The sequence below is a fragment of the Natrix helvetica genome (genome assembly GCF_964273705.1).
Source record: "Natrix helvetica genome assembly, chromosome: 1".
Classification (NCBI taxonomy): domain Eukaryota; kingdom Metazoa; phylum Chordata; class Lepidosauria; order Squamata; family Natricidae; genus Natrix; species Natrix helvetica.
In genome coordinates this window covers 83289950-83313931 of record NC_138548.1, presented here as the reverse complement: position 1 = coordinate 83313931, position 23982 = coordinate 83289950, and the positions used below count along the sequence as shown (strand labels likewise).

The following is a 23982-nucleotide window of genomic DNA, read 5'->3' as shown; positions in this document are numbered from 1 at the left end:
GGGGCCCAAAGGACGTCTTGCCGCCCAAAGATACCGGCGCGAGGAAGTCGCCTATTCTGCTCAACAAATGCCGTAGAGAAAAGGGCGGGTCCTTCGGAAAGTGCGCGCGCAAGTGGGCTTGGAGGGCTTTTTTTTTTTTAATTAATTTATTTATTTTCCTTTCCCCCTTGGTGGAGGTCTCCTGCGGCGGAGGGTGTAGTTGTTGTTGGTGGCGCGCTTGTGTGAGTAGCTCTATTGCCCGCAAGCGCTTGATTAAAAAAAGAAAAAAAAAGTGGGAAGGTGGCCTGAAAGAAAGAGACAGAAGAGAAACCTTCGCTATTGTGGTATTAAAAGCCTTGCGGTACTGTAGCCGGGGGGGGGGGATTTTAGAGCTCGTGCTTTGGGTCTGGCGGGGTATGGGGGGGGATTGGGAGTGCCGGAGGGGAGGAGAACAAAAAGATATTCCTTAAATCTAAGCCTGCTTTTTTAATTTCCTCTCCTGGCTCCCGTCCCCCCCCCCCCCCAAAAAAAAATAAGTGACCTCAGTAGGCATTGAATCCAAGGACCTATAATCCTTGACTGGTGTGGTGGTAAGGAATTGGTTCTGTATACATGGACCATAGGGAAAAGCAGTTCAATCTGCAATAATGTTACTCTGCGTGTTACTTCCAGTATAGAAACGAGGCTGCTTCCTTACAGGGTGTCCTTGGGCCTGCCTTGCCCAGGATGCTTGATGGCCCTGTTAAGCAGACACTCTGAGCTGTCCCTTGTAATCCCTGGTTAGGAAAATCAGAATAATAAAGAATCTTAACAAGATCTATTACTATGAAACAGTGCAAGGTTGTGAACTTGGGTGCTGCTGCATTTTAGATAGAAGGCAATTTCTTACCTTTTTATTGGTAACAATGATGCAATGTTAGAGATTTTGTTTCCTAGTAATGTATTAATACTCTATTACACCCGACTTCAAAAGCAGCAGGAACTAAGTTCTAAGCACTTTAGCAGTGTGTTAATATGTTTATTTTGATTTAGGAATGTTAAACTCCTTACAAGAAGACTGGTAAAGAAGAATAATGGAAAATAAAAGGCAGAGAGCCAGAGTCCAGGGTGGCTGGGCTAGCCAGGGTAATAGCAGAATGACTTCAGGTTCAGGTAAATGCTGTCTTGTTCTAATGTATATAAATAAATTAAACTTGTTGCCTAGCAGGAACACTACTAACAATTCACAAAGATCTTTTCTCTACCTATAAGTACTACAGAAGGGGTTCCCCTTTGGGCTGTGAACTAGTTTACTAGGTTTCTCAGCTATTTAGATCAAACATATTTTGGCCTGTTGGACCACTAAAGGTTTTAAGTCTTTTTGCACATGTGTACTAGTGGCACAAGGCATTTTGATTTAATGAATTTTTTTAATGAAAAACATCAAATTTAGAGGCTAGTGGAAACATTTGGAATCTTCATGGCCACTCTCAGAAAATGGTCCCTTATGACAAAACCTCTAAGGTAGATTGATATGTGTCTCCCATTGCTTCTCATCCTGCTCTTTACCACCTTATTTTATTGTGCTTCTATATAAAGATGTATACTTCCTGATCCCCCCTCCCCCCCAACAAACCTCCAACCTCTAAGGTAAAGAGGTAGTTAGAAATGCAACTTTTGACTGAGGATGGTGGTTGGTTTGAAATATGCTAGCTTTTCATTTCTGGAAATAGAATATTATTTAAAACAATTAAATCTCTACAGCTGAAGGGAGATTGTCAAAACAAGGGCTTTAATTGCCTCCCTAAGATCTCTAGAATAGAGGATCTGGAAACAGTTTCTTAACTTCAGTGATTATTGATCTGGGTTCTTAGAAACCTTTGACCTAATTTTGACTGTCATAAATAGGAGATTTAATTAGGACTTTTCAAATGTTTGTTTACTAAATGTGATACATTAATATTATATTTTCCCCATGGCCCAAATAATTGAACAGTTAACTAAAGGTCACTTCAGTCTAATTGTATGCATGGTTCCTCAGAAATAAATCTATTTAATGTTGAAGCTTTCTGTTAGTTAAATATAGGATTATAGTATATGCTTTTTAAGTTATTATTTAAAAAACCCATAGAGTTTGCTATAACAGATTTTACTAGAATTATAAAAATGTGGTTTCAACACAAATATATAGATTTCTTCAATAGTAGCATGAAGGAAATTAAACCACGAGAAGTGATTCATATGCTTGTTTGAGCCTGTCTCAAAGCCTCCATGCCTCCTGTCTCAAAGCCTGTCCCAAAGCCTCCTTCATAAGAACATGAAAAAATAACGTGATTTTAGACTGTATTATTTTTAATATCAGATTCTCAAAGTACTTCACACGTGGGGTCTCTACATGAAAGAAATAAGTGCTCTCAAAACTTTGAGCCCTCTCACAAAAATCACGGTTCTTGAAGTAAAGATAGTAAAAGGTAAAGGACTCCCTGTGGATTTTGCTCTGCTAGTCATTGCCGATCATAGGGGGCAGTTTCAAAGCCATTGAGTCCAAAGACATTTTCACATTCATGTGGCCAGCATGACATCATGGAGTGCTGTTATCTTCCTATTGAAGTGGTACCTATTTATCTACTCACATTTGCATGTTTTTGGAATGCTGGGTTGGCAGGAACTGGGGCGAGGATAGGAACTCACTCCATCACATGGCGTTCAGGTCTCAAACCTGGATTGCCGGCTCTTCAGCTGACAAGGCCAGCATCTTAACCACTGAGTCACATCACACTTTGAAGTAGAAATACCAAATGATAAAATGTTACATGTGTCTGTCGTCTGTCTGTGTACTCTTAATTTGAAAATACGATTACCAAATAACATTGAAAATATGAAAGTTATTGTTCCTTCTTGTTTTAGCCTCAAGAAAGTCTAATGCTAGAAATCCAGCATTTGCCAATTCAGCACCATCCACATTCCAAGCAGAGGCAGAGATTTCATCTAAAAGACAGTTTGTTTTTAAAGCACCTGAAGAGGTAAAAATATTGTATTACATTGTTATTGCTTTGTTTATATGTATATAAAAATGCCTGAACACATAGAAAGCAAATTTTAATAGTTTCTTGTGTGTATTTTCTTTAAAAAAATAGTCTCCTAACTCAGATGCATTATCAGCAGTATAACTAAACAATTATTATTGGAATTTTCAGCAATTTTTGTCACTGATTGCAAAACATATGATTTCTAATTATTTTTTACACTCTCTCCCCCATTAAGTAAACTAAATATACATATATTATTAAAATGTTTTTTTTATCCTTAGGTTGTATGCAAAGTCCCAGAACCCAGAGTAATAGAGTAAGTATTTTAGTTCTAGTTCATTTTAATGCCAGTATCTCTTGATCATTTGGCTTTGTTGTTCTTACAGGAAGTCCATACAATTGCAATTGGGACCAGAACTTTGTCACTAAGTGATGCAATCATTAAGTACATTTGGATTCCTAATAACTTTGCTTGCTGGAAGCTCCTTGGGAAGATTACAGGTGGTGATCACATGTTCCCAAGATGCTGCAACTGTTGTAAATACATTCCAGTCGCCAAGCATCCAAATGCAATCACATGATTATGAGTGCATTGGTCATAAATACAAGGATAGGTCATAAATCACTTTTCGCAGTGACTTCGGTCAAAAGTTTTAACTGTCACTAAATGAATAATCATAAGTCAAGGACTACCTGTAATATGTTTTTACTCCTATACATATCCCTTGGATTCGTGAATTTTCTTTCCTAACCCTAATTAATAGTTTGAACCTTTTATGTTTACCCAACCATGATGAATTTTTTTCCTCCTCTACTGCAGAAAACAAGGTCTGTATGAGATCAGCACATTGCCCTCAGGAATATCAAAGTAAGTATCTAACTCTGTGTGTGTGTGTCGCAGGATTATGTGTCAGTATTTGAATTAGTATTAAGTCATTATAGCAAAGGTGCTACAAAGGACCACAGACATGGAGGACCATGGTATTGTACAGAAATTTATTAATAAAATTTAATAAATAACTTTCACTTGTTAAGAACATCCTCTTATCTTTAATCAAAGAACTTGTTCTAATAACACTGTCCATATTGGCTTGCTTTTCTGATGGATACATTACAAGTCTACAATGTAGTTGAAGCCTAACTGCATTTCCTAAATCTTCAGGTGAAAAGAATCATTGAATCAAGACCATTCCTATTAGTTACTTCCAACAATGTTGTATAGTTATTTGCTAGATTTAAAATTCTGAGGTTTTTTCCCCAAAGCGGAAGGCAACGTACTTGGGGATCTCCCTTTATTGTACCTCCACAATAAGAATAGACTAACAATTATTTTGTGTACTTCTCCGTCCATGTTGTGTAAATCTTGTGTTTTGCTTATTTATTTATTTTTTCTGCTGGATCTAAAGAATGCTATTAGAGGAAGAAATATCTGCTTGCAGGGCTTGGGAACTTACCCATATACTTTTTGCTAGGAGAATATTGAATTTCATTCCTTTTCCAAATCTCACTTTCTCCATGATGCACAAAAAATATCTGTATTAACTAAAGGATATGATTGAACTTAATTTTTCCTTTCTAATGAAGACAAACTTATCGGGAGTTCCTGCCACTTACAGAAGAGAACTTGTGTTCAAAAAAAGTAATCTCTGTTTTCTGTTTATTGATTTTTGTCATGCTATTTATATGAGAGCCAAAGTGATTCAAAATGTGTTACATGAGATTCCAGATTGGTTTAAGAAGTTAACAATAAATGAACTGGTGCTATAGCTAGATTCAAATTACACAAGTCTGTGTGCACATTTTGACTTATATATCCTCCTGGCCTCTTATCTGCTTCAAAGAATCTGCAGTTTCCAAACGTCTCTCCTGAATGACCTGGAACCCTATATCATTATGTCCTCGTTGGCCTATCATTGACTCAAAAGGATATAATAGGCAATGATATTGAAGGTTATTGAGAAGTCTAGAAGAATATTTTCCCAATCACTTTTTCAGCATAAATCATCTACTTTACTTCTCCTTATGTCTACTTCTCTGTTCTTATTTCCCAAATGGATGCCATGGGACTATTCTCTTTGTCCTCCAGGCAAGGTACAAGAAGAAAATATGATCTTAAAAAAAGTTCTCCAACAAAACTTTAAACATAAGCAAGTGGGGAGTGGAAGAGCTTGATAACTCCTAAGCAGCTCACAATATTTAGGTGTTGGTGTTGGGTTCTCTTCTTAGCAAGCCACTTTGCTTGATGGAAAGAAATGACACAGAACCTGCTTGGAATGTCTTAGTTTGAAATAAATCAGAAAATATCAACATGTAATGTGACTTTTCTTTATTCTAGGGTTCATTTGATTCCTGGCTTCATTTCCTTGAGTGAAGCAGATTGGATGTTTGATCAGTTGTTCCACGAAATTCCATGGAGGCAAAGAACACACGTTAGACACGGTAGCTTTGCTATCAGTCTCCTTTAACTGTTGACTCCTGTTTTTTAAGGTCCAGCAGTAAATCTTGAAATATTCACTCTAGTAAAATCCATTGCAGCCAGAAAAATACTTGGCCCTCTGCCACTAATTCTAATCTCTACTTAACAAGCAGATTTAGGGCTAACCTGTGTTTTGTTTAATATAAGGAGATCGCCAAAACATACTTTTGTTTTTTTTTCTTGTTCTAAAGGTTCAGAAAGGGTCTGTACTCCTACTAGTGATTTTTCTTTGTTTGTACTGGTTGATTGTTTTGTTGGTGATTATTATTATTTTCTGAGAAGGCAGAGAGGCTGAAGATTCAGTGTTATCTTTTCAGCTCTGAACTGGTCCTGAGTTTCAAAAGGCAGTATGAAGTTGGGGCTCCACCTTTTGTGGTAGAACAGATTCTTACAATGGGATGTTTTTGGTTGGTCCTACAACAAACACTTTTCATTGTTCTGTTTCTTTTTTTTATCTATTGGATTTCAAACCAATTCAAACCATAAGCAGTCTGAGCTTGGTTCACTTTAGGGCATTTGTGTTACTTCTCACATTTCCCTCTAGAAATTTGTATTTCAAACAGAACTACTTCGTTGATGTATAAATAGCCTAGAATAATTTTCTCTTGGTCGTATAATTTATGAATTGCAAGTTAAAAGTCTCGTTTGCTCAGCTTTTTTATCTAGAGAAGGCAAAAAAATGCTAAATGTGTTACCGTCATTTATTCCCCAAATGCCAAATTTTTTTATAACCATTTATTGCTGGTTTCCATAGTAGCCCTAATTATTGCATCCAATTTTCCTTCTGTAGATCGATCTTATGACGAACCCAGACTCACAGCATGGTATGGAAAACTACCCTACAACTATTCCAGACTTGAAATGCAAGCAAACCCTGATGTACGTATGGATCTTGAGTTTTCTAAAGCTGACAAAATTAAAAAGCCATAATAACAATAGTGATCTGAATTTCAGGCATTCCTCCTTCACTGATTTCTTTTCAAGCAAGGGGAAAAAAAATAAAACTCCACTGGATATAGGGGGTGGGAATGAGAGTGCAGCAAAGCCACTTGTTGATGCAGCTGTGGAGAATTGTGAATGGGGTAAATCCCCTGAGACAGGATAAAGCGGATTTTCCTTTACTGGATAATTCACAGCTGAATTATCTTTACAGCATTACCTTTGAAACAGAAACTGAGCTGTTCCTTAAAATTTGTCATGATCTCATAAGGGATGATGTGATCCTTTCACGGTAGATCAGACTAGGAATCCAGTATTGTGTAGGTAGTACCACTTTTATTGAAAAACTATAGTAACAGAATCTTGCAAGTCTGAATGTGCCTCACCCCCCTTCCTTTATCGTTGTGACTACTAAGGAGGATCTTGTCTGAGTTGTTTACTCAGGTTACATGTCTGCCCTAGACTTTGTTCTCTTTTTCTGACCATTGTCATAACAAGTCTTCCTCCTATCTCTCAAGGCCATTCCTTCTTCCCTCTCCTGAACAGAGGTTTGTTAAAAAGTAAGCAGCTGATGTTTTAGCAGAAGAATATTTAATACAGGGTATTCTTACCGTGCCTTGCTGAGGAGGTTAGGGAATGCATTTATTGAGCTTTCAAGGTGCTACAGCATTGGACATTCAGCCTGGTTTGTTCCAACTGTTGTGCTGTTTTCATAGTTAAAGCCTTTTGAACGTGCATTCTTCTTGCTCAGTTATTGGAGAATTATGACAATGGAATATTTTTTTAAAGATCCTCTTTTAGTGCTTGCAAACTAAAACTATGGTGACTTGCAGTCACAAACAAATCTCTTATGATTTGTTTGGGTCTCAGTTTCAATTTTCAGCCTGTCCTCCTCTTGTTCCTTTGCTTAATTAGGATTTCTTCCCAATCCTTGACTTACAGGTATAGCCCATGAGTTTTCTGTAGGACATAAAGCTAATTAATATATACTTTAAAATATGGTGATCTTACCTGAATTTCTGTTGGATGAATGGTGGAAAATTCTTTCTAGGAAAAAAAAGAGAACCTTGCATTTATCAAACACTGGAGGGCAGTATTGGAAAAGAACAGAGTAAAAGTCGCTATCACTCTTCATGTCACATAATGAAATCATACAAGATTTTTCCTTACTTCAGTTAAAATTGAGAGAAAAACTTAACACTGTTTTCCCCCTGTCAAATAGCAGTGCTAATTCTGACTTTAAATCTGATTTATGTCATGGTTTGCTAAGGGAACCCCTCTCCCCCCAACTACCTTGGCTATTAAATCATTGAGGAAATTCTAGAAATGTTTTTTGCAACATTGAACTATAACTCCCATGAAGAGTTATTTAGGCAGCTTGCTAGTTGAGCAACTTTGTAACTGGTTAAATTTTTGTAACTCCAATATGCATTTGCAACAAGATGAATATATAACAAATTATAAGTAATCCTCTCTTAATAACAGCCTTGTACAGCAACTGTTCACTGTTATGACAATAATGAACAAATTGTGGCCTATCCTCATATTTGTAAATGTTGTAGGTCTATACAGGTAGCCCTTGACATAACCATTCACTTAATGACCATTCGAAGTTACAACGGCACTGAAAAACGTGACTTACGGCCATTTTTCACACTTACGACAGTTGCACCATTCCCATGATTTCTTGATCATAATATTGATGCTTGGCAATTAGCTTGGATTTATGATGGTTGCAGTGCCTAGGGTCATGTGATCAACTTGTGCCCAACAACCATGTTAGTAACAAGAGCAGTGATTCACTAAATAACTCTGGCCATGGAAATTTTGGGCTCAATTGTGGTTGTAAATTGAGGTGAAGTAAGATCATAAGCATGCTCCTGGTTTCATTCAGTGACCCATTTCTCTTAATGACTTGAATTGCCGGTTCCAGTTGTCCCTAAAGGAGGACTACCTGTAGCCCTTATATAGTTCAGGCATAAAGTAGCTATAGGCAAGTACCAATTAATCATGATATTGCAAAACAGGCAAGCTTTGGTGATTCTCTATAAAAGAAACTTTGCTTGTCGTGAAGCTCTTACATTATTTAATCAGATGTTAATGAACTTTGTGGCACTTAAGCCCTGAAAGATTTCATAAGCTATCAGTAGCTTTCTAGAATATGAGAAACTAAAGGTCTAGACATCAGATGCAAAATGTGTATTTGTATATATGTAAAGATACAGTTGTGTAAAAGTAAAGGCTTATTTATTAAGGAATGCTGCTTCAGTCATTTGACCCTAAATACCTTACAGCAATACAGTTCATGTTACAATGACACATTGTCAAAGTTATCAATAAATATAGTCCACTTAAAATCCAATAGAGTTATTGTAAGTCGTGGCATCAAAAGAACAGGATCCATCAAGTACATCTCGCTTTCTCACCTCAGTTCTCCAAATGTACAGTAGGAAAGGGATGTTACCTTCCTAAATGTTAAAACTGAGGGTGCAGTTCTTATATGAGTGTGAGGGCATTCTGCATGAGGGAACTCCTGCAGAGAATGCCTCTGAGTCCTCTCTCATCCACTTTGCAAATGGTGGGGACCACCAGAACACCTTGGGAAGACAAAATCTAAATGGTCCTCAGATTGCCTGGCTCCAATCCATATAGGATTTAAAATGTGTTGATCACAACACCTTGAGTTGCATCTGGAATCATTCCTGTCAGTTACACACATATGTCCATTTTCTTGGCAGTAATACTGACATGAATTGCTGTTACCTTCTTCTGGGTTGTTGTTTTTTTAACTTCCTTTTTTGGCTTGTATGAAATATTGACAAACTGCCCACTTTCTTAAGAGTGCAACCACTTAACTGCTATATGTTCCTACATATTGTAAGATGAGAGGTTTTTATTTCATTATGCTTAACACAAGTTCTAGGTACAGTATTTTCCCTTAAGTTTCAAATTAGTGATACTACAGTTTGAAACAGACTTCTTAGTGTTATAGCTATCTTATTTACTGGGCCCTGACTTTGCTTCTATTTGTGATGTTTACCTCCTTTTTTTTTCTCCTCTGATTTCAGTGGCACCCACTATTGGCCATGTTGAAGGATCTTGTAGAAGATTTCACCAAGAATACTTTCAACTCCCTACTCTGTAACCTTTACCAAAATGAAAAGAACAGTGTTGACTGGCATAGCGATGATGAGCCTACACTGGGGAAAAACCCCATAATTGCATCACTTAGCTTTGGTGCTACCCGGATGTTTGAGATGAGGAAGAAGCCTCAGCCTGTGAGTTTATGAAGCTGGAATGTGATCCAGTTGAAAGACATATTTTAAAGAGCTTAAATGCATAATACAATGTTGCTGTTTCTGTCCCACATATCTAAAAAGAGATGGGTAGCACATAAACCCAGTGTTCAAGCCATTACTAACCAGTTCATAGCTTTAAACAGCATTTGATGAGCTATTTGGTGATAGGGGAGGATGTTTTGGTAGTAGGTTAGTGTTATCGTGCAGTTTGAATGCAGGGGTTTTTGCTGCCATTTCTGGATGAGGCTGGAAAATATCCTAATTGTAGTGAATCTGCTAAGCAATATTTCCTATCTCATTGCAGAATTTCACTTCAATTCTCATTTGCCCTAATCATATACTGTACCTGATAGGTGAATCCAGAAACTCTATGTTCCCATTTTAAAATGGAAGAACCCAAACTTTTATTTTAAACTTGTTCAGATAAATAGGTAGAGAAGTACAACAAATGTTTAACAAGATTTAGACAAATGGAACAATGATTTGAAACTGATCAGCTTCCACTGGTCTTAAGACCATTTTTTATTTGTTTTTTCTTCTGAACCAAAACTTTATGTACAAACTTTATCTATTGACATTCTTTGCTCCCTGGATAACTGACAATTTTTAAAAGCCAACTCCAAGGTTCGTTTTCCTTTGCTGAGGAATAGGATAGCTTAGTCGTGAAGGTGATAATTAGAGATGAAGACAGTTTTTTTTCCATATTGAATTAAAACAACCCATTACAACAACCTTTTTATACATTAGTTGATGAATAATTTGAAATAATGTGAGATGCAGAATTTATAAACAGACTTTCACTTATATAAAAAGACCTTGTCTTGAAATATCTTCCAATATTTAATATATTTCTTCAGTGTAATTCCTGAGTAATTTATATAAGAAAGAATAACATTTGGTGATAAACTGCAATATTCATTTTTTTATGATTTGAATGAAAATTAACAGCAAACTATTACTTAGAATTTCTTTTCTAGTAGCAGAAAAAAGAAAATGATTTTTCGGCCCAGTGAGGATTTAGCTTTAGAATTTGTTTTCAAAGTGACAAAGGCAAGAGAATCACCATTGCTGTTCCAATATTTGAGGAGCTGCTAAAAGGAAGCGGGGGAGGGTGTCAAAGTACTTCTCAAAGCACCTGAAGAACAAAGAGCAATGGATGGAAACTAATCAAGGAGAGAAACAACCTAGAACTAAGGGGAAATTTCCTGACAGTGAGAGCAATTAGCGAGTGGAATGACTTGCCTCCAAAAGTTGTGGGTGGCCCATCACAGGAGATTTTTAAGAAGAGACTGCACAGTCATTTCTCTGAAATTGTATAGGGTCTCTTGTTTGATCAGAGGGTTGGACTAGAAGGTCCCTCTGTTATTCTGTCTCCTCATGTGGCCTTAGCATGGATGTATGGAATTGGAACTCTGAAGAATAGCCTAAGATATGAATAGGTATAAAGGAAGGTGATATTTTAGATGATTTAGTCCAAGGCTTTACTTTAAAAAAGAAATAAGCTGACAATGTACTTTGCCTGCTGTCTCTGGAAGTACTAGTGAAAGTGCCAGATGGCAGGAACAGTGCAAGTGCCAGTTCTGTAATCAGAAAGGGGGAGAATGAGGACCAGCCCAATCAGTTTGGTATGCGTGCCTGGGATGATTCTAGAATAAATTAAAAAGACGTGGATACTTGTAAGCCTCTTAAAAGTAGTAGGGTAATAATAAAAAGTCAAGGTGGATTTGCCAAGAACAAATCTTGCTAACCAATATTGCATATTTTGATCAGATAAATTTCCTTAATACGTTACCAAAATGCTGCAAGCATATTATGTCTTGTTTTCAGGAAAGCATCTGGAAAATGCCCTGTGATAATCATAATTATTACACTAGTTACATGCTGCCTGGATGTTATGAGAACCACAAAACACAATTTATTTGAAAATAGTCCTCCAAGTGTGTTCAATAATGGTTCATCATCAGGTTGGATGGAAGAATTGAATAGAAAGGCATTAGGTTCCAATCTGAGTGGTCTAATCTTCAATATTTTTATTAATAGTGATGATGAGATAGAAAAAAATGCTTATCAGATTTGCAGATGAACAGATTTGCATGAGGTGGCTAATACTCTAGAAAATTAAAAACATTTTTATTTATACTAAAACCTTGACTATTGACAGGTTTACATGAGATGTGACATGACCCTTTTTACTCAATATACTCCGTACCTCTTTTTTTGAACTTTGAATTCTGATTTCCTGCAAAAAGGATACATGCACAAATATAATATACATAGGGTTGGGAACAAATGACATGTTATGTGACTAATTTTTCAGGATGCAATTTAGTATTTCATTTCAGAAAGAATAAATGTCTTAGATTTTATTTTATTTATATATTCATTCATTCATTGAATTTCTGTAGCCACCCATTTCAATCGGTGATTTTGGGCGGCTTATAGTTCTAAAACTATAAAAACAGTTGAGACAATAAAAGCATTTTAAAAATAAAAGCATCCCAAAAATAAATATATATAGCAGCCGAGATAAATGATAAGTGTTCTGACCTGCAAAATCTACCTATGCTGTCTTTTTTGCTGCAGAGCCTTGAATTTGCTTGAAGAATTAGTTCATTGCAGTTAACTTCCCAGCTTATACTGCAATGTAAATGTAAAGCTTTGAAGCCAAACTGTAATAGTAGGCAGGCAGCAGCTCTGCCACTTAGATTGTAACCAAGGAAACAGGTAGCTGGGAGCAGGAGTAGTAGTTAGGGGGTATATGTTAGATAATAGTGGATATCCATGATTAGCCTCTAGATAATTTTGTTTTTTTCCAGTAAGATATTGAACAAAGTCTGATCCCCTCCACTGAAGAATACTAAGTGTTTTAATTATTTGCACACACACTAACAGAAAAGAAGAACTGCAGAGAAGGGCTTTTGTTTTATTGATAAGAAGTAATAATGGTTTATGCATATGAGTTGTTACTCAGAAGTTTTTCTATGTCTATTGGGTGAATATTAAGTGTGCATAGCCCAAGCCAAGACAGAATAGATTCTCCATAAATTAGATAGAAAACTTTATTTGGCCAAGTTTGATTAGACGCACAAGGAATTTGTCTCTAGTGCAGAAGTTCTCAATCATTGGTGGGTTGCAGACGGTATCCCCTGTACGCAGGTACCGGTGCCTGCCGGAAGCAGCAGCCACCATACCGGAACAGTGCTTTGGAGGGCCCGCCCGTCCGCCCTCGTTCCTTACCTGTATTTGAAGGAAACGGGCCATCTGTGCGTGCGCAACATATGGCACCTGCGCGATGCTCCGCCAAGGGCATGAGCATGCAGGCAGTGGGTGCACATGCATGTGCAGCATGCGTGCTCATGGTGCACGCCCTGCTTCCGTTGCAACGAGAGCCAAAACCCACTACTGCTCTCAGTATACTTGCAAAACAACAGAGTAATAATCATAATAATGATACCAGTAAGAGGAAATGGTAGAGAAGATAAGAATGCAGCCATACCACATGGTAAATACTAAGTAAATACTTAGACATAGGACAATTCTATGGGAGTTAGGTGTTCAGCAGAGTGACGGCACAAGGGAAAGAACTTTCTCTGTATCGTATTTTTCAGAGTATAAGATGCACTTTTTTTCCTTAAAAGAGGCTGAAAATCTGGGTGCGTCTTATACATCAAATACAGCAATTTTTTGCCTCCCGAAGCCCCGCCCCTTCACCAAAATAGCTGTGCATGCCCTTATGGAGGCTTTCAGAGAGCTCCTGGGGGCTGGGGAGGGGAGAAATGAGCAAAAAATGGGTCATTTGCTTTTTGCTCCCCAGCCCCCAGCAGCAATCTATAAGCCTCCATAAGGCTATGCATACAATTTTGTTGACAAAAAACCAGGCCATTTTTTCCTCCTCCCCCCCTGCACTCTGCAAGCCCCCCAAGGCTATTCACGCCTTTTATTTCACAAAAAGAAACGGGCCCAGTTTCACGAGGTTTCCCTTTCAGAAAGCTCTTTAGTTAGAATGATTGATGAGAATTACATTGATCAAGTGCTGTGTCTGCAGAAACAAGTCTCAGGTGCTGCAAGTTGTCAGCGATTTCCTTCTCCAGCACATGGATAAATACACCTGGAAACGTCTACCTACCTACCTACCTACCTACCTACCTACCTACCTACCTACCTACCTACCTACCTACCCTCTCTCTTCCTTCCTACCTACTGTATCTCTCTCTCTCTCTCTCTCTCTCTCTCTCTCTCTCTCTCTCTCTCTCTCCTACCTACCTTCTCTCTCTTTCCCTACCTACCTAATGTATTTCTCTATCTCTCTTTCTCTATCCCTTTATCTAACTACCTACCTAGCTACACTCTCTCCCTACTTACCTAGTGTATTTCTCTCTCTTTCCCTCCCTCTATCCCTCTATCTACCTACCTACTTTTTTAAAAAAATTGCCTCTTCAAAACCTTAGTGTGTCTTATACTCCTGTGCGTCTTATACTCCAAAAATATGGTAGTTGTTTTGGCACGCAATGTAGTGGCTTTCCAGTGGGAGGAATTGAAACAGTTTGTATCCAGGATGTGAGGGGTCTGTAGATATTTTCTCAGTCATCCTGCAACATACACATACTCTATGGAAGGCAAGTTGTTTTTTCTGCAGTCCTAACTATCTATTGGAGTCTGTATTTGAACTGTTTGGTTGCTGTACCAAAGTGAGAGTGACACACCCATGAATCTTCATTCTGCTACTCCAGGTGAGGCTGATGGAAGTTGTAATCCAGTATCTGGAAGGCTGCACGTTCCTTTATCTCTTGCTATAAATGAGACATTAATGTCGACATTTCTAACAGGAGATGTAATGATTGGAGTATTCATCTTGGTCATAATGTCTGGAAAAAAATGTAAGAAACCAACATAAGAGGCTGATTTAATTTAAAAGCAAAACATTAAAATAGGATGCTGGTGTGTTTTATAAGGCTGCATTCATAAATTAGTGGGTCCTTGAAATAAAAATAGCTTCAAGAATCATTGTGATAACTACTAGAGCAGAGAGATTCTTTGAGTCTTGCTACAGAAGTAAAAACTCTGTTAATTTTTAAAGAAAGGAACACATAGGCACAGAGATTCATAGATGGATAATAGTTAAAGTGATAGTTCTTGACAGTGATCTGTTTTCTGCCAAAGATTTCAGATATGTAGAATTTCAATGTTGTGTTAAATATTAATAAAAGTCAGAACCTTGCATTAATTATAGCGTAGATTTGAAAAGTTTGGTGGCATGCTAGCAGCACCCCAGAACTTCAATGGAAATACATTCCTGTTGGATCAGTTTTGGTTCCTGTGTTGGCAAATTTGCTATCTCAAATTACCACTACTTCATCTCCGTCCCACTCTTTGACTGATGCATGACAAAATATTCAGCCATTACTAGCTGGATGTTTAGTTGTTCAGGCCAATTATCCTGCCAAGTCAGTCCTACACAGAAGCTTGATAGCCACCTCCAGGGCCATATCTTGTATTATGCATCATTGTTGGCTTCTGTATTAGTCAGAAGCCCAAATAATAGAGTCTATTGACCTGAAATTTTGCAGCCTTATTTTCTCTCCCACTTCAGTGTTTCTCCAAAGTCATATCTCCCACGATTGATAGTTTTTGCTACTCCATTATTATTCTTGAACTAGCAACAATGGAATTGTAAACTAGATTTATTGTGGTATCTTGAACATCAATAACTACTGTAATAAAACTGCTAGCATTTTCTCTCTGAAGTCTGATACACTGTGTGGATGGATCCTAAGGAATAGTACATAGAAACTTCCTGAGAGTATTTTTTTAACCAATTGCCTAATATCCTGTAAACATTTCAGACTTGAAAAAGTTCTCTCCTTAATTGTGGAAGGTGTTTATTACTATTCAGTATTGCAGTGGATTTGCAAGAATTTTTTTTAAAGAAATATATTGGAACAAAATTTATAAGCACATTCACCAAAATCAAGGATAGATGCTTTTTTTAGTTGATATAATAGCTGAATTTTTAACTCAGGAAGAATCTGAATTCAATATGGATCTGGGAAGAGTTGGGATACTTCTTAATTGGGAGCATAATGCCACTTAGTCAATGGAAGCTACATGTATCTACATTCCACATTGTCCTTGCAGATTGTTCTAGCTGTAGAAAATGCATTCTTTCAGGAAAAATATTTTCTGGATGTTTTCTTGATGGTAGAAATACTGCTTGCAGAAATTTGGCATTTCTTGTACTTGTTTCTGGCTCTACCAATTACATTGTGTAACTGTTCCATCTTTTCCTACTAAACTGATTTACTTCTGTAATCTATAAGGACTGTATGTAATGGAACTATCTGGGACAGAAAGTGGCAGTATCTTGAACTCTGGTATAATACAATATCAACCTCATCTGGGGGTATTCCAAGAGTTGCTGGATATCTGCTGGTTTAGAATTAGACATCTGACTCAAAGCTGTTTTCTTATTTAATAAGCATGGTGTGCTCAGCTTAGACCAATTGCTATGTCATTACCTAATGCTTATGGGAGTATTAGAATTACAGTGGAAACGGAAGAACTGTTTATAATGCTTGAGCTCCTTAGAGGAAAGATGGGATATAAATATCAGAGAAGGGCAGCTAAGATCACCAAGAGGATGGGAAATTCAGCAGGAACTATACAGATGCTTTGAGAGGTGATGCACTTTGGGTTTCCTCTCCATCTTTTTTGGAAGCCAGCAGCTGCCGGAACTCACGCCCACTTACGCTTTCCACACTAACAGAACTTGCTGTTGTTCTGCCTGTTCAAGCCAGCATGTGGTGTTCAGCATGGATTGATGAATGAGCTCGTGGCAACCATGAATCTATCCCAGATATTTGGTGGCTAGCACATAGTGGTGATCACATGCTAGACCTGGATTTTATTTTGGGGTAGTTGTGGTGTGATCTGAAGGTGGAAGATATTATTAGCAGGCCTTCATTATGGTTACATCACCCTCTGGTTCGCCTTCAGCTTACTGGCCTTTTCCCCACCCCTGCTGGGAACTTGGACCTAACAGATCAAGCTGACCAATACTAATAAACCTTGATAGATTTCACAGAGAACTTAGGGATATGATGGGCAATTCAGTTAAGACTTTAGTTGCCCATGAGAATGGGCAGGTGTCAAGGGCCTTGGATCAGTTTGCATTGGCTTTTTTTTCCTTGGTCCTGAAAAGCTTCCTTGTTTTCTGAGGAGCTCCTGGAGATGAAATGACAAAAGAGAGATTTAGTATGCTATTGGGGATAGAAGAAGAATGAATCTACCAAACACATAAGTGCTTGAATTAGATAATGCATTGTAGCATAAATGGTTATTGGCCAGCAGTCCTGTTTAATCATGTTCTCTGCTGGGCTGCAACATAAAACTATCTGCATTATCATGGACCCCTCTTGAATAAAATCTAAGAATTAGACTCTGACTGGGCCATCATGTCTGATTTGACAGAAGCACTAACTTGTCTTGTTCTCTGGAAAGTATTTGACCCTGTGCCCCATGAGAAAGGACAAGATCCATTACCTGCTTTTTAGAACTATGCCCCTCATATCTCTTGTTGAGTGTTAATAAATGGCTGGGTCCATATGGTGGTGAATGGATCTTTTAATGTGGGTGTGGTTCTGCCTGCCTTGAAGGAGGTGGCAATGTGCCATCTCCTCAATAAGTCATTAGTGGATGAAACAATTTTGATTTTTTTCTCACTACAACCTTCCAGTCTTTGTTATTGAGAAGGTACTTGAGTTGGTGCCTCAGAAGGCTCTGAAGGAAGTAGGTTATCTAGGCCCATTGAGTTTTAGGCCAGTATAGAGATGTCATAACTTGTTAAATATGGTACTGGTATCTTTCCAAATGCACTGTATGGATTATGAATGGGAGGAACAGTGTTGTGTGATTCTCCTCTTCCTCACATGGCCAGTTTGTTCTTGCTTGTCCTGTTTAACATCTGTATTAAGCCTGTAATTGAGGTCATTTGCGGAAACAGAGTTTGCCATCATTATTATCTGGATGATACTCAACTGTATCTCAATCCCAAGCTGACCAAGTTGTTGAGGTCTTCTTTCAGTGATTGTTTAGAATCTGAAGGTGGGATTGGGAGGGTGTGCTTCCCTGCCGAATCTGAATATTCCTAATGCTTTTACTACCGTAGATTTTATTTATTTATTTATTTGTATCCTGCCCTTATTATTTTTACAAATAACTCAAGGCAATACATATATTCAACACAACTTATTCTTTCTATTTTTCCCACAACAATCCAGTGAGGTGAGTTGGGCTGAAAGAGAGCTGAGCTGCTTTCATGGCTAAGGCAGGACGAAAGCTCATGGATTCCTGCTTTCTAGCTGAGGACCTTAACCACTAGATCAAACTGGCTCCCATTTTTTTGTCTGAATGAGATCACAGCTCCCCAGGCAGACCTAATGTGCAATTTGGGGATCCTCCTGGACTTGCAGCTTTTGCTGCAAGATGATGTAGTAACTGTGGCCAGCAGAGGTTTTACCCAAATTTGTGTGATATATCAGTTATTCTCCTTCATGGACTCTGAGAATGTCTTCTCACAATGATGCATATTGTAGTCTACTTGTATGTAGATTGCTGCTTTACATGATGCTGCCTTTTATGCATCACTGCATTGTGGACTAGCTGCTGTTTCTGAGTTATATAAAATAACTCAGAAAATAAAAATATAAAAATAACTTTTATATTTATAAAATTGCAAAATGTATCATTGCTTTATCTGATTAAACTTTAATTAATAAAAAATGGGGGTTGTCCACGCCTAACCCAAATGGTATTATTAGATTTAGTAATTGGAGAGATTGCACAAATTCATTAATTCTTTTAGGAGGTTACGAGAACACTTGGCTTAAGGACATTTTGTTTCCCTATATTCATTGTATTCAAGCAGAAACTAAGACATCTACTTAGGTAGAGGTTGAATAAAATAGCCTAAGTAGATGCTTCCACTTCTAGAATTTCATGACTATAGATTAACTATACTTAATAAATCTTTTTTAGGAGGATAACAATGATTATACTTACGTGCAAAGAGTTCACATTCCATTGGATCATGGTACTTTGCTAATGATGGAAGGAGCTACTCAAGAAGACTGGCAGGTGAGGAGCCTAGAGAAAAATTATACAAATGCTGTTTACTTCCTTACAGATCTATATTTAGGTAGTCCTCAACTTATGACAGCAATTGGGACCAGAATTTCCCTTAGTAAGCAAGGTGGTTGTTAAGTGATTCATGCTATCATTTCCCCATTGACTTGGTTGAATGGAAGTTGGTGAGAAATGGCGATCATATGACACTGGGATGCTGCAACTGTTGTAGATACTGGTTGCCACACATCCAGATTCTGATTATGTAACTGTGAAGATGCTGCGATGGTCATAAACATGACCATCTGTGTATAGGATTGGAACCTGAGGCTAATGCAACACTGAAACACATTCAGGTGGGGAGAAATAAAAAGTTGTTTGCTATGACAGGTCCCCAACCCCTGGGTCGCAGCCCACTAATGGGCTGCGGCCTATTCGGAACCAGGCCATGCAAGAGGCAGGCTGGCACACATGCGCACATTCAGCTGCACTCACACTGCGGCAGGTTGAGTGGAGCTGTGCACATATGTGCCAGCCTGCTGCTGACGCAGCCCAGTTTCCCTCCCCTCCCTCCCCCAGCCATGTCACCAAGCCACAAAGTTTGGGGAACGCTATGCTATGAGATTGGGCTGCTTGTCTTTCATAGGTCACAAAAGTCTTACAAGTTTTTTTTTTCCCCTGGGCAACCAGAAGGCATGAGATTACCACCTGTGAAATAATGCAGTAAGCAAATGTATTATTAACCAGAAAAAAACAACAACAAAAGAACAAATGGAAGATGGGATTTGGCCTCTTCTTTATTTTTTACCAAGTATAGCGGTTATAAGTATAGCATACGTATAGCAGTATAAGGTAACTCAATTTTTTAAAGTACAATTTGATATGTTTTGTGCCAAAAAACAAAAGTATTTGTATTTCTTTAATATGTACTATGTAATTGAAGGGCTGTTTTGGATCTTTTTCAGCACCGTGTTCCCAAGGAGTATCACTCTAGGGAACCACGTATAAACTTGACATTCAGGACAATATATCCAGAACCAGGGGCAATGCATACATGACTGAAAGAAATGCAGAACTCTGCTTTTTCCGCTGAGCCCAGAGTTTAATGCTGACCTGGATGCGATGACCCAGCCAGATTCACCATTTGACTGCCATCATCTCAGGAGAGAAGAAAGACCGCTTGCAAAGAGAACGTACAACTTTGGCATATTTCCATTGAGCAATGTATTATTTTCTTAGGCTGCTTGCTAATATGTAATCCTGATGGTAAAATTATTTGTTTATTGTTTAAACCAATCGAAATGTATGAATTCAGAGTGCAAATGTTATTGGAGAACAGAAAGGATTTTTCTTGAGAAGGACTAATAATGGACCTCAGGATCCTTTCCAATTTCAGAACTTATAACTGTAGTTGCCATGTCCATAACTATTTCCTGCAATGCTGGAGCAATTTTGGGGGAAGGGGGAGCAGGGGGAAAGAAATATCTAATATAATTAGCTGTAATCCTTATAATTAGCTGTTACGATTTCAATAGAATCTTCTACCAGTAGAAGGATTGTAACTGAAGGTAGCACAAAATTGTTTTTAATAACTCGGTGCTATTCAGTTCAGCATTCTGTTGTGTTAGATGAACTTCAGTAATATTTCAAAATACATATCTAGGAACCTTGGCCTCATTTTTCAAGAGTCAGGAGCTTGTTCCTTCTCAAGTGTAGTTATTCATAAGATAAGACAGGGAAGGAATGACTACATTCCCAGTTATGATTGGATCAGAACTAGGATCTTCAGCTGAGAAGCACTCCAGGATATATGTAGCTAGATCTCTGGATATATTTACATCAGCATATTTTTCAAAAAAAAAAAAAAGCAAATACAAATAGTCCTTGACTTAGAAACACAATGGGAGCCAAAATTGACAGTTGTTAAACATTATGGTTGTTAACCAAGTCATATGAGTGGAACCAATTTTACAACCATTTTTACTGAAGTCATTAAGAGAACTACCATGATTGTTAAGCGAATCACATGGTTGTTAAGTGACTTGAACAGCAGTTGAGTAAATCCATGTCCCCCCACCCTCACCCCATTGACTGCTTGTGGGAAGCCTGCTGGGAAGGTTGCAATTGTGATCATGTGATAGCAGGACACTGCAACCATCATAAATATGAGACTTTGCCAACCCCCAAATTAAGAACATGTGACTGTGGGGTTGCAACTCCAAGGATGAATTGTAACTCACCTTTTTTGGCATTGCTATAACTTCCCTCCACTTTTAAATGAGCAGTCTTAAATCCGGGACTACTTTTATCAAGATTTTGCCCACTTTACTGTCAAAGCAGGCAGTGAAAGCCACAAAATGATGGTCACAATGAAAAGGTATCAAATATTTCTCACTTTACGACCTTCGCAGAAAAGCTGAAGTAAGATCATAACCACATCATTTCTCTTAGCAACCACTTTGTTTAATAACAAAGTTGCTGGTGCTAGTTGTAGTAGCTAAATGAGGACTCCCTGTATTCCTCTAGTAGCAGAGTTGGCAGAAATATATGATGACATAATTGGTACTCCCAATAGTTGTAATCTGTCCCAGTAAGAGGGCTTTGAGTGGTCCTGTTCATATACATTTACTATAGGCCAATTTGAGGGCAGTAATTGGTGGATTTTTCTGTTTTGTTTCCTTCCCATGCAGTGCCATTTGCTGAAAAGAAACTCCACCAGTCACTCTCTTCTCAGTTGGTAGGTTAGACTTGATTGAGTATGGTCTGGGATGGAGGCTTTAGGTACCTCTGCACTTGCTGGAAAGGCAGAGTGCTGGTGAGGAAATGCACTCACTGGGGATATTTCTGAATGCAAGGTTTATTTGTTTTCTGGAAGATTTGTACACCTTTTGTGTGCCCAAATAGTCCAGTCAGCTCAGTTGATTAGAGAGAGATGGGGTGAAGCATTGGCTGCCCTCCTGCCTACCAACTTGTTAAGCTGTTTGGGGCAGAGATGTATTAGTCTTTTGGAACACGTGACCGCTTTAGCATTGTTGCTATAACTTCGGCTAGAAGAGGATACTGGTAGAAATCTCTGTACTTTAGCAGTAGCTGTAAAGGACAAGTGCTCAAATTATTTAAGTAAATTAGATAGATTTTACTTCATGGATTGTAAAGGCGATACATATTGATACTTATATAAAGAATCTTGCAACTTTCTCAAATGGGTTTTGAATATTAGGTGCTATCATTTAGGGGTCCAAACTAATTTGAACATTTCATCAGCCAATCTGAAGCAGCTTGTGTATAATTATAAGGTAAGAGATCTAGCAGCATGCATTGCTATCGTTTTGAACATGCATTTAAAAATGAAAGGAAAAGGTGGACCTTATGGAAACAAGTTTCCCTTACAATGCCACATATTTTTGAAGTTTGAACTTCTTCCAAAAGCTTGCCTAGGGTAATTGATAACCTGTTGTTTTGTGAATGACTGAACAACTATAAAATACTGAAGGAGGATGACTATCAGGATCTGCACTCCAATAATTTTTACTTAGATTTTCTAACTGAAAACATGAGAGAAACTAGCTTATCAATACCTACAGCATCTGCCTTCAATATCACTTTTATGTATAGGAACCTGTGCACTTCCATAGGCCTTACTAAGTAAACATGATAAGGAGTTGTCCCAAAGGTACATTTTCACGAGGCAACTGGACTTTCTTGTTTTTCTTTGAAGACGTTTTGCTTCTCATCCAAGAAGCTTCTTCAGCTCTCACTGGACATCCTGCAGCCAAGAAGGCTCCACACTCATTTGCACTACTCAGGTGTCCCTGAGTACACAAATAAACCTCCAAGTGGCCTCAACAACTCTCCAAAACACCGGTGTTAAACTTGTGGTGCCACGTTGCCATTACCTGATGTGATGTTTTCCCCTTTGTGGAGCTGGGGCGGGTGTGGCCTGCACATGTCGCATCTGGCCCACAGGCTGCCAGTTTGACACCCCTGCTCTAAAAGGATGCAAATGACCAGCTGTCTGCAAGGAGTATAAATCCTTCCATTCAAAGCTGAAGAAGCTTCTTGGATGAAAAGTGGAACGTCTTCAAGGAAAAACAAGAAATCCAGTTGCCTCCCGAAAAAGCACCTTTGGGACAATCATGACCTGAATGACTGAGAATCTCCATTGACATGATAAGGAATTGCACCAGAGTGCTTCGTCTGGAAGTGGGCTCCATGCCCGCAGACAAATCAAATTAACTGATGGGATAGAAAAGGGAGAAGAATATAGCTGGGTGGTAGACAGCAGCCTCAATGAGTTTACCTTTTGATAAATGGTGTTTTTGTGATTAGCTGTGCCACCATGCCAACTGCTTAATGAAAAGGTAAACTTCAATCACAATGAATGTTATGTGAATGCCCACAGGATGGTTTTCAAATTCCACCCCTTTTCCGAATTATTAGCTACTAGTAGGTTAATGTTTCATACTTATATTAGATAGATGTAAGTGGCAATGCTTTTAGAGGGGCTGCTGCAATGCTATAAATTCTCTTCCTCCTTCTCCCTTACTTGGAGCTTGTTCATTACCTGCTTTGATTGTAAATGTGTGATTCAGCATTTTCTGCACATTAAAAAATTGAATAACTGGACAATAAGCATGAATCCCCCTCCCCTTTTTTCTGTGCTAGTATCTAACTGGATCAAAAAGAATTGCTGTTCAGTAATGCCTGTGGCCTGTGATGGTGGACATGAAGCTGTGCAATCAATAGATAGTTCTGTTTTGTCATTGAAAAATCTGACTTGTGTAACCCAGGGCAAATGGCAGCAATTTATTTCAAATGCAGTTTACAGCTGTGTCCAAGCCAAGCTTTCATTGAAAGTGAAAATTATGCAACTGAAGGTAGGCTCTTTCTGCAGAATTATTTTTGGGGGATGTGCCTTTCAAAAATTCTGACTGCTATTATAGAAGAGGCAGCAAGCAAATATTTGTCAAGCTCTATGAGCAAACCTTACAAAATGTATTAATCTTGTTAAACTTAGTTTAACCATGATTATTTAATAAGCCATGATTAGTTCACATGGCAGGTTAAACCATAAACTACACACAAATTGCAAGACCCAATCTTCTTCATCTCACTATTATTTTTTGAACAAACAACAAAGAATAAAGCTACAATACAAGGC

At 38.2% G+C, this 23982-nt stretch overlaps 1 protein-coding gene across 3 annotated transcripts; it reads left to right on the top strand.

Moving 5' to 3' along the window:
• Positions 1-23453, top strand: ALKBH3 (alkB homolog 3, alpha-ketoglutarate dependent dioxygenase). 3 transcript variants are annotated; one of them, XM_081938044.1, is made up of 10 exons: positions 1-112; positions 1012-1131; positions 2866-2981; positions 3269-3303; positions 3808-3855; positions 5323-5426; positions 6254-6342; positions 9471-9680; positions 18735-18833; positions 19787-23453. In XM_081938044.1, the coding sequence occupies exons 2-10, from the start codon at positions 1053-1055 to the stop codon at positions 19877-19879; spliced, it is 873 nt and encodes a 290-aa protein (XP_081794170.1). In that variant the 5' UTR covers positions 1-112; positions 1012-1052; the 3' UTR covers positions 19880-23453. The 3 variants fall into 3 exon arrangements, with proteins under 3 accessions (XP_081794170.1, XP_081794171.1, XP_081794172.1); XM_081938045.1 differs by having other exon boundaries at positions 96-221; XM_081938046.1 differs by lacking the exon at positions 1-112 and adding an exon at positions 305-323.
• The last annotated feature ends 529 nt before the right edge of the window (positions 23454-23982 follow it).